This window comes from Aquila chrysaetos, chromosome 3 (assembly GCF_900496995.4).
Source record: "Aquila chrysaetos chrysaetos chromosome 3, bAquChr1.4, whole genome shotgun sequence".
NCBI classification, from domain to species: Eukaryota; Metazoa; Chordata; class Aves; order Accipitriformes; family Accipitridae; genus Aquila; species Aquila chrysaetos.
In genome coordinates this window covers 68,861,752-68,873,882 of record NC_044006.1, presented here as the reverse complement: position 1 = coordinate 68,873,882, position 12,131 = coordinate 68,861,752, and the positions used below count along the sequence as shown (strand labels likewise).

At 38.4% G+C, this 12,131-nt stretch overlaps 1 protein-coding gene across 1 annotated transcript in view; it reads right to left on the bottom strand.

Annotated features, from left to right (window-relative positions):
- Positions 1-12,131, bottom strand: part of PTPRN2 (protein tyrosine phosphatase receptor type N2) — a 664,954-nt gene that overhangs the window by 61,164 nt on the left and 591,659 nt on the right. Inside the window, exon 15 of the mRNA XM_030008997.2 lies at positions 2,554-2,701. Coding sequence (XP_029864857.1) covers positions 2,554-2,701 — 148 coding nt within the window. The remainder of the gene's footprint in view (positions 1-2,553; positions 2,702-12,131) is intronic.

Sequence of the window (12,131 nt, the reverse complement as noted above, 5' to 3'; positions counted from 1 at the left end):
AAATTTTATCAGTTATATAATCAGCAAAAAATAAAATTGTATTGTTTTAAGACTGCTTAAGAAAGGAAAATGCAAAGTAAATGCAACATGATATTAAAGCTTCTTTTAAGCCTTCCTAAGGTGAAATCTTTTACATGAATTGGCAATCTTGTTCTACCCTGTCAAGGTGATTATGAATATGAAAGGGGTAAGGAAATGCTAAAAAGGCATTACTCAGTGAGAATACTTTGAATATGGCATAACAACTTTGTAGCATATCAAAACCATATGAGCATTGCTTCTTAGTTCATTATGAAGCAAATCTGTGACTTTTTGCTATAGATTTAGTGTCAAACATAGTCAAAAAAAAGTGGGCAAACTGGGCTCTTTCTCATCTCAGTCTAATCTGAGAGTCTACAATAACCATCACCTTATCAAAATTTAATATTGTTTAAACTCTATGCCACACTTTCCACCCATCATCAAAGTAGTTTTAAGGATATAACATGACTGTTTAACAGTGCGCAGCAACTTCAGAAAGTGAGGGCAGGTAATTTTGTGCAATTCAGTCAAAAAGGAAAGCTCCCAGTGCACTAATAGCTATAATAGAAGTTTCCACATTGTCACAAAGCCAAAAAATAGCATTTCGCTCTTGTAAAAGTACTAAGGGATTTTAAATGTGATAAAATACTTCTAATTAAAGCTTCAGATAAATTGCAGCCACCTTGTCCATGTCCAAATACCTTCCCAGGTAGTACCGATTCAGTCTAGACTTGGCGATAGAACAGAAGAACAGGAAGAACAGGCATAACAATATGCCATGGAAGAAGCAATGGTAGAGACTCGTCAGCTGAAGGCTTATTAGTGTAGGCTGATTCATCCACATGGTACAATATGATGAAAAGAGACAGACTATCTTAGCTCTGAAAATAGCTCAGCTCTCTAGTGTGGCATGACACACAAGCTAAAAATCTCTGCTCTTTAGGACTGCCGCAGCTATGTTACTTCTGGATTCAGAGCTAGAACGCTCTAGTCTGAGGGTCCCTATCTTATTGCTCGTTCTGTCACGCAGACATGTTTCCTACATCAGCTGAATAACCAGCAGCAATATCTGGCAACACCTGTAGCTCCCATGCTGTCTCCAAGGCAGCAACCAGAAACAATCTGGCTTAATTTATGAGCAGGGACTTGGAATAGCTTAAGATGGTCTGACTGTAAGTCCACATTGAAAAGAACACTTTAAGCAGGAAGATTAACTTGGATCAATACATATTATCATAAAGCAATTTTCACTTCCTGTCATAATGGCTAAATGCTATTTTTTCAGGATGGAAAAGAGCACAGAAATCTTGCACTCCTTTAACTTTCATGGTGACTTCTTTAGAACTTTTTAACAGACCTGATCCCAAAACACATGGAAGTCAGCAAACTGTTGCTGTTGCCCCAAAAGGCTTTCCACCAGCGCCACATTTACTCAGGAGAATTCATATCACCAAACTATCGTACTCCTCTCCTAAGCAGCAAAGTATTGCAAAAAAGCCACTACATAAACAAGAGCGCCAAATACTGCTGAAGCAAATAGGCAAGGACTGATGGGCTCAGTTAAATTATCATGTACTTCCAAAGAATCTTCACTCTAAATCTGGCTCTGACATTTACTTAACGTGTTACCTGTCATTCCTCATTTCTAAAGGAGGAATAGTACTTACTCAAGGCTCTCATAGGGAAAATTAATGTTTTCAGGGCACTTTAAAAATTAAAATAGCTATATACGTTTGCCAAGCTACCCAGCTGGGTTGTGGGCACACTGACTGCGAGCATTTTTGTTGCTGTGGACTGTGCATATATTCTCAGTTTCAGTTTTGTTTCATTGGTTGCTTAATAAAATGTGTGGCCATAGATTACCAATGTAATCTATGAGATACATATATTTGCATAGGCAATATATGCTGCTTTTATTTCAAGCTCAGAAAGGTGGCTGCTTACAGGAAAGAGCAGATTCTAGGAATATAAACACTGGCTGCTTTTTTTTTTTCTTTTTCTCTTTTTATCCTAAGCCTAGCAGAGAGAGAAGCCAGTTTGCAAGCTTATCCACTAAAGCCTAAAGGGGCTCATTCAGTACAGCTGAGTATCTGATAAACAGATCATCTAGCTCTGATTATAGACTGCTGGTATTACTGTTGGATGGACATGCTACCAACTTGTCTAAACACAAGCCAAACTTCTTTCTGTTGAATGGCTACAGATGCCACTCTTGTACAGAAAGTATATTCCAGCACTGAAAAGCACTCTGGCTATTGAATTTCATGAGACAGCACAGCTGCAGCAGCAGTGCTATGTGACATAGTTATGCATTTTTGTAACATATATGCAACTTATAAGGAGACAAACAGTGTCTGATATGACAACAGGACATGCACCCAGCCCATGGTTGTAGCTAGTTTTCTAGTACACATATAAGCTACTCCATATTCTGTTTGCCTGTCATCTGTAGCTTTCAAATCACTGTGCAAAGGATATTGAGAAAAGTATCAAGAACTTAAAAGGCAATCATCCAAATTAAACTGTACATACATGGTACTACAGTCCGTGAGCGGTTCTTCTGGGTATTTTCTTCCTGCTGTGCAACGGTGGTGGCATTGGGTTCAGCCTGATAAGCACACAGAGCTTCCCACTCCTTCTCCAGACGATTCTTGTTTTTCAGATGATCTTCCATGTAGGACTGGAATTAAAAGAATACTGTATTAAGCATTGACTTAGCTAAGCTCAAAGCTAAGCTATAAGGATGTATCTCAGGAAGGAAAGCACGGGAATCCTGAGCTTTGGGGACAAAACACACTCAGTCTTATGGCTATTTCGTTCACTTAAGAGAGTTAACTTTAAGCTTATTTGTGCTATACAAAATGAGAATGCTAACATATACCAGTGCTAACAGAAAAGAAAGGCTTGAAACCCCCAGCTACTGAGCTTCAGGAAGAAACTATTTCTTCTTCAGTACCTAGAAAATGTAAGCCCAAATGTCTCAAATGTCTCTTTCATCAGGCAATGAAAAAGAAACAAAAGCCCATTGATAAAAATTACTTACTACAACAACAGCTCACGTCAAACCAAAGGCTTTTAAAACTAGAGTTCAAGCACATATGCAAGTCACAACAATGATACAGCTGTTAAGAAGAATTAAAAACTTGTCAGGCTGAAGTGTCATGGCTCAAGTACCAGGCCATTAGGAACTCGTCCTGCACATGGACTGGCACAGAGAGGGTCTTGAACTGAGAAGGTGCTGTTAATTAATATTAATATATGTTGTTAAAGATCGTACCTGGCATTCAGTAAAGTCAACAGTGTTAGGAGAAGCACCACCAAAGAAAAATTAACTGGCTGTGGCAGGAATGATCAGAGTATATTGGTGCAGATCTCCCAAGGCTAGAGATTCAGTACAGCAATGGATCGAGAATTCAGTTCCAAAGGTTTGCCAAAAGTGAACTAAAACCCTATTCCTTCACCCCATGGACTTGAAAATTGTCCAAGCATGTGAGGGGAAGAGAGCAGAAAGGAGGAGTGGTGGGGAAAAACAGAAATCTTCCCTTCCCTTTAGCACAAAAATGAAGAAAGTGATCACCTGGTACTGTAAGCCTACTTACACAGTCAAATTACCTTTCAGAGTCTGTCATCTTCTCCTACGCTAAGCAACAGAATAATCTCACATTACACCCAGTTCATATTTGTAAATTAAACTCCATACTACCTTTACAAGGTAGGTTGAAGTTGACATCCCTAAACAGATTAAAAAAGGGACAGGCTGTTTAGGGGACAGGCTCAGGGTCTGGCCGGGGGTCGGGAGCAGAGCTGTGGGTGCCTCTGGCCCAAACACCAGCCAAAGCGGTTCTTGCTGGAGCACTCCCTAATACAGCCTAATCTGTAGCAACACTTGTCTGGAAAAAGCTCCTGGAAAGGATTCACTGAAAAGTATAAAAAGCAGTTTAATTGCTTAGAAAACCTCTTCCATAAACAATCTCTGTTATGTCAAATAGTTCTTCCCAAACATGCCTTAAAGAAGAAAGGCTCTCATGCCCTCTCAGCAGGTTTAACAGAAGGTGCAAAAAGCCTGCAGCTTGTCTTCCGCCAAATGGGAGCTCTGCTAAAGCTGTCGCTCCACCGCGCTTCCCACCCCACCGGTGAAGCAGGATACTGCTCTCTCTTGCAGCTTGAATGGTTTTTGCAGTTACAAAAGAGCCCCTGACACACAGCTTTGTTTTGTGCAGGGTTTGTCGGGTGTGTGCGTCTTTACACGAGATTTGTAAATCAAACCTGTTACTGAAAAACAATTCAAGAAGTGACGCTTCCAGAAAGGGTATCTTTAGGGACACAGAAATATATTGCATTAGAAGAAAGGTTTATAAAGGAGGTAAAAAATAGTGGTGGCCTAGATACAATCAAAACACCTACTGGGTGATTGCTTCTTTTCTATAATGAAGGAAAAAGCATTGCAGTGGACAGAGCTGTGACCTGACAGATGGGGAGCTGGGAGAGTTGCGCGGCCCCATCGTGTGTTAGGGGAGCTGGTCAGCTAACGTGTTCCCAGCCTTAACCTGCAAGTTAACGGGAGGAAACCATCCTCTGATAGTTTGCTTGTCCTTGCCAAAAGGCTGTTGCTACTGGGGAAAGGAGGGAGGCTAAAGATCCCGTTCTTTTCTCCTAGTAAATCTGTGCCTGGATATGTATACTGAACATAATAAAAAGATAATCCCTCCTGAGCAGAGACTAGTTGGTATATAAGAATTTTTATGAGGCAAAAGGAAAAAAATAGCAAAATCTTACAACACCACTGAGCCAAGACTCCTGGCTTCAGAGAAGCTGTTTAGCATGCAGCAGGCAGAGATCAGGCAATCAAGGACCAGCCCGTAGCATCTTCCCATTTTAAACCACAGTTTTATAATCTGATTCATTTTGACATGCCCATCACCAATGTCCCATAGACTTCAGGGACATTTTATGCAGATATACAGATCCGCCAACACTGAATCTCTCCAAAGTACTGTAAGATTCACGAAGCTGTACGAAAAGGGCCATGAACATTTGATTCCTAAGGCAGGGCTGTACATAGCAAGGAGCTTCCCGTTGGCTCCAGCTTGCCTATTCGATGATTTCAAGGACTGCATTTTAAAAAGAAATTTGTTTTCTTTTTAAATCATCAAATGTGACACAGTTAAGGTAATTTGATTGCTTTTAGTGCACATGAATTTTTAAATAACTCATCTCTCTCTAAAAAGGAATACTCCTTTTACTTTTACCTTCCTTTTTCAGGGAATCCTGAGTGTAAAGAGAAATGAATGTTCAAATGAAAACACACTGAAAACTTTACTTTAACCAGGCAACCACTTTTCATGTAGTTTCAACACCTGCATCGCATGGATCAGATTCACAGGGCACTTCCTGACAGGTCTTGAAAAGGTGTTTGACTATTTGAACAGGCTTGTGGAAGGCTCTGCACAATATGAACATCTGCTTTACACACGTTTAAAAAAGCTACCGAGAAAGAAGCTTGCTTTAAAACATTCAGGATTCAGACAATTCCCTCAGAGTTAAGTAATCTTTCATTTACAGTCCTTCAGAGCCCCTACGCTCATCCCCATTTTGCTAAACAGAAGCTGAGTGATTTTGAAACACTCTCTTGGGAGCTGCTGGATGTACATTAAATTGAGTGGAACTTCTGATATTTTAGAGATTGTATGTCTACTCAAATCCACTCGTTAATTAGGATGTTTTCATGAGACATTCTACAGCATTTGCCTGGTACAAAAGAAATTCATTACCAACATGTCAAACGCACATGATTTTCCTTGTCCCAAAGCAGCAGGTAAAATAAACAGAGGTTGTCACCACTGTTACCGTAATGCTCCTCAAAGCCTGCTGCAAAAGGTAGAGGTCTGGTCTCACCAAGAGGTCCACATCAAGACAAGTCCTGTAATCCCAAGTATATTATTTAAACAAACACTGTCTGCTTGGACAGATCTCCTGAGGTACCTTAAGTTTCATTAAGTCTTAATTTTCTGTCCCCAGCGCCTCACCTGCAAGGACAATTGGTAGCCCAGTTCATACTTTCTCTTGTATACACAGATGAGATGCTCTCACTACCAGACATGTTATGGGGATAAGAAGGATGCATCGACATTATGTGGAGAGGGGGGATGTGTTGTAAAATCTATTATTATTGTGTGAGACATGCCAGTCGTAAGGCAAAAGATGAGCTTTCAGCCAGAGGATGAAAAACTGTCCCAGGGACAATGAATCTCTGGCCAAGAGAACCAGTGCCAGTGGCAAATATTAAGACAGATTCAGCGTGCCTGAACACAGACACAAAGACAGAGCACAACAGCCTGGTTTGGCTTTAGTAAAACTTCCTGAGCACTCGGTTGATGTTGTAATATGGTGTCAAACCACTTTGTTTTGCTTTACTTTTTTTTTAATCAAGGAGTGGCATCCAGTACGTGCTCTGTGACTAAATTAAGGTTAACAAATACAACAATTAAATTCTAATTGTCTGGTCAATCTCCAGATACCTTCTTCAGAGATAGTATGGTTTGCATCTGTCAAGATATTTCTTTTAAAAACACCTATTTTATTAGATGATGTTCAGCTATTACAAAAAGCAATTATTTTTGACAACATACTTCCAATATGGTACTTGATTAGATGCTCTTTTCAAGACTGAGGATGTCTCTTTTAATGAAAAGATGGGCAACTGTTAAATTGACAGACCTCGACAGGTCTAATCGAATCTCAAATGTCAGCTGAAGAAGTGGATGGGACATTATCTTAATCCTTGTGAACAGTGACCACTCAAATCCACACCTTTCACCTAACAGTGTGAGAGCCACTGCTTTCAAACTGCTGCCTCTTTTTCCAGAGATGCAGAGGGCCAGGCAGTGCTGTGGTGCTTCACTGGGTTCTTCAGAAGCAATCTGGAGAGAAGAGAATTGGCCTTAGCTATTATATAGCCAATTGTGCACTAAATGACCATACTTGAAACAATTTGTTTTGTTATTCTCTCCAATTGACTTAAGTAAAAGCTTTTTTTTGCCTTTGTTCCCTGCTAACTTGTAGGCTACATTGTTCTGGCACAGGACACCCCAGCGTTTTTGCTATTCTGCTTAAACTTCTTTGTCTTCTTCAATACATATTGCACTGACTATATGTAAGAGGAAGACTTTTCTGCATAATTCCAAATTACTTTCAACACAGCACATGATTTTCTCCTTCCTTTTCCTGGCTGAATACCTTATCATTAGTGGCTTCACAGTAAATTTCTCTGTTCCCACTCATATTACTCGCAGTGCTATAGAATTTAGAGATGGAGGAAGTCTACCTGATTACCCATTTCCAGGCCTTCAAATAATGTTGTTTCTTGCACTTCACTAAGAAACTTTCTAACATTTAGGTGGCCTGTATCTAAAGTAGAAGCCTAAAACACTGCTCATTACTATTTGGGACACAAACTGTTCTGAACTATACACTGTATTCCTGGAAATACTCAAATATTTTCAATAAGGAATAGCAGTCCTCATTTGAGATGGATTTTTCATAGGGATGCCAATAGTATTGCTTTTCTATTGCAAACTTAATTTGCTACCCATTGTCACCAATCCATTTATTGCAACCCTAGTCTGCTTACACAGAATATTGCTGTTCTGTGTAATTTCTGCTTGTATATATTTCAGTGTCTTCACAGATCATTAATTAATGGATCTATGCAAACTATAGACATCTCTTCTTGTGACTCTTTTCTTCAAAGATAGTTTAGTTTTTGGATGTGTTTTCAGGTCTAAGGTTTTCAAACTTTTGACTTACTCCTCTGTCATCACTTCTGTGCAGAACTTTACACTGTGATACCACTTGTAAAAGTCATTGTCACTTACATCCACTTCCAGATCATTATTTAAAAAATTAAATATAACTGGATCTAACAGCAATTCCTGTACTCTGCCAGACACTCCCATACATAGCTTTTGATCATTACTTTTTGTATATCACCCTTTAGCCACGTTTCAATCCACATAATTGTCTTCTAAAAAATTGACATTAATTTTTCAATTAACTATTCATGAGACAGTTTCAAGGCTTTATTAAAATCTGGATATATTACATCTGTTGTTTTCACTTCATCTACTGGTTTTGTAGTTTTAGTTAAATAAAAAGCAATCAAGTTTGTCCAGGCAAGATTTATTCTTTATAAAATTATGCACATTCTTACTCATTGTGCAGCTATCCAATGGAAAGGATGGAGGAGATTAGCAAACACACAAAGGAAAGACTCCAGCCTTCCCCATCCTCTTAAATGAGACCCTCACACTTATCTCCCTTTTATGCCCTTGAAAAATCTCTCGCTAGATAATCAGCAATTTCTTTTTTAATATGTGCTCCATTATTTTCTAGGGTTGGAGTCTGGACTCAGGGAACAGTAATAGAAAAGTTCATTTCTCCTCTTTCCTCCTCCCCCCTCCTCTTGTACAAAATTATGATTACTTTATTCTTCTATTTTGGTGCACCCATACTTGTCCAGATCTGCTCAAATAAAGCTCCCTGAGATAAGTGTCACTATTAGAATCCTGAAGCATATTCAGACCATGCAGAGCACCACAATGTTTCTTCACACTTTCTAAGGATTTCTCACATCTCCTAACACTGTTTCATAGTAATACTGAAGTTACTTTGGGCTCTTTCTTGTTTACAGAAGGTCGGTCTCTCTCTGAGCTGCCATGGTGTTGCAGAGAGCAAAGGCTGGGAGCTCATCACACATGTTTCCATGAAGAATGCTCTCAGTGGTGTCCCATGTAGAAGACAACATGGGAGCAGAGCCAAACTATACCCATACCTTTCCCACCTTTCTTCCTTAAGAAAGCAGACCTTAAATAAAGAGAGGATGCACTATCTCAACCAATTTAACTCTTTCAATCAACTAACATGTTAAGAAAATCAGTTTTCTCCAATACTTATATTTCTATTGAAGCACCATAGATGTTTCTGATGCTCTGATCCAACCAACCTGCAATAATGCAGAGCCTATAGCTGTTGCCAAGACCAGCTCCATCTCTGAAATATCACTCCATAACTGCTGTTAAAAGCACTAGCTTTAGTCCTAACGTGGCAAATCAAATTTTCAGCATTAACTGTAGAGAAATGTGACTTTATTGGGCTAGTTACGTTGAGTTTATACATATACATACAAAAATAAAAATTCTGTTGTGGCAACTCATTGTCAGTATCTCACAGAACTTAGTAAATCTCAGTAAATTAACATCTGGCTATAAAGTCTCACATACTTTCAATCCCGTGGAGCGTTCTGCATCCACTACTGTCAATGGCAACACTCCTGACTTTACTGGAGCCAGGACTTCATCATCTGATTAGTCAGTCGTTTCAGGCTAAAGGCTCTTTTCTCTTTTCTAACTTGTCCTGTGCCATCCCGGATCTCCTGATCTTATCAGCAAGAACTGTCTACGGTAACCACAAATGAAAAAATCTAGGAAATAAAAACCTGGGAATTTGTATTTTGTCTTTTAAAATACTGATAAATTATTTTTCCTCCTCGGTCTTTGCAGCCATATTACAACCATAATGTGTTTTGATCTAATTTTTCTCGTATTTCTTAGTACCTGATTACACCAGTGAAAGGAGTAGTTCTGAAGCCTTTTCAATTAAGTATTGAAAACTACTATGAAGATTTACTAGTAATTTGGCATAAAACACTACTAATATCATACATAATATGGTAGGTGATGAAGGAAAACTAAAAAAAAACAGAGGAAGGCAATTCTCTGACAAAGCAACTATTCAGCCTGGTTGAGAATAATAGTCCTAGATTGTTTCAAATAGGTTGTATTATTCAGAAAGAAATTAACTTCCGTGGTAATGTCAGCCAACAATAAACGATGACATTCCATAGTTTCAATTTTATATTTGTAGATGTAAGGATTATTGTAAACAACTAAGCATGTACACAGGGAGCAGTTGTGCTTTAAGCATGCCATCTAAAATAATTCTAAATGATTGCTCTTGGGTTTCTAGAGAAGTATCATCTTTGCATGAGCAGTGTATGGCATTATCTGCCAGACTAGACTATTGTGCAACTTTTGCAAGAATGACTGTAATTCACAAGTACATTAAATGGCAACCTATGTTCTGTTTACCTAAATTAATATACCCTTGATGTAGTGTATATCACTGCCTCCCCCTCTCTTAATGCTCTGATAATAGAGTTTTGTAACTTGTAAAAGGATTACTTCAATCCAATCAGCAGGTGCTGGGATCAGTGTGTGTCAGACAAACACTCGCTAATCCCTTTTCTTACAGCTCCCAGCTGCCAAAGGTGCTCAGTGAAATCCCAATGAAATGGCTGGATACAACCTGGTGTGGACTGACGCAGGTTTTCAGCTCTGGAGGAAATATGGCAAAATACATGTGATGCTAAACATTGATTGAATAGGAATGATGGAAGCAGGTATGCTTTTGAAAGGAAATGGAGCTAAGAAATTAAACATTAAAAAAAATTACAATGCTTAATCATGAAATAGCTACTCTACCTGGCTCTCTAAATATAGCAGAAGATAAAGAAATTCACTCTACAAAGAATCCCTTCTCAAGGATTATCAGCTACTTAATGGTGTCTTCCCAGTCTTAAAATACAACCACCGCCATCTCCTCCTCCTTACCCCCTCTCTTGAAATCTAAATTATGCCTATGAAGTTTCACCTCTGCAATTACTTTGCTTTAAATAAACCTCAACAAAAAGGAGATGATGATTACCATAAAAGGAAAATAATTTGCTCCCTTACAATCTCTGTATTTCTATAGCTCCTTCTGTCCAACTGTCTGAAAGTACTCACATTACTTCTGCAGAGGAGGCAACTATCATTGCCATTTCACAGATGGGAAATGAAAGGGCAGAAACACTGAAGTGAATTTCCCAGGGTCACAGAATATGCTCCTAAACCACTTATTTTACAGGGAAATTCAGAACTCAGTTTTCTTGACCGCTGTTTTTTCCTTTTCCCATGATCGTGTTTGTAGACAGGGCTAAAGGTCATGCAACCTTCATGAATCCATATCTGATAAAATTTTTGTAATTAGAGCATACCAAATGTTCTGACTCTAATGGAATTAGAATAGGTTTCAGTTTGGGGGTTTTGTTTAGAAGTACAGGGTTTAAGTGGTTGATGAGTAGAGGAATTTAATTTATGCACATTAGATTCTGTTTATACAAAGACATGCCAAACTAAATAATAAAGATTTAAAAGATGAATTAGCCAAAATCAGTTTCCAGGCTTTCTGTACTTCTTATAGTAGATTTCACAATAAAAATCTGCAATTATAAATAGCCTTTAAATAAAGGAAGAATGTTATTTCAAAAAATGGAGGGCTAAACCTCTTAGCCAAATATTGCTATTTCATAGCATGAGATATGTTGTGACATTTCTTAAAAATAAATCCAAAACAAAAAAACCCCAACCTCTCCATTAAAGACAACTCTGCAGTATAGGAACTGACGCCAAGGATAGTGTCAGTTGAATTCATCAACTGAGACATTTTGGGAAGCGCTTCTGGTGGCTTTGTTAGAAAGTACAAGCGCAAGCTACACAGCTGAATAAAAAACTAGCAGCAAAACTGCAAAAAAATATACACATCAAGTCCTTTGACTCTTTGTGATAAATATTGACACCCAATTCCATTCTCACAGGAAATTGCTATTTTGTTCTTACACATTAAACCTATTTTTCAGATGATCCCTCCTTCTCACTTCATTTTTTTACTAATGGTTTGAACGTCATACCGCAATCCAAGACATATTTGTGATTCATTTATATGCCTGCTAATGATGTTGCATGTCTGAAATGAAAACTTTAAAAATATATTACTATACACTAATTACCTAGCCGAAAACACAAAACCAAATTCCCTGCCTTCTTCCTCTCCAAGCCCTGCTAACTCAATTAAGCATCTAAATTTGGGTTCCCGGTTGGGTACTGTGTTTGCAAATTTAGATTTTAATGAATTAAAGTCTGTGTTTCTTTTCAGAGCACTTGTACAGTCATCTTCATTTACTATATATAAAAATTACCAAGAGATAAATATAGAATTCTGAAAACGTCATGTTT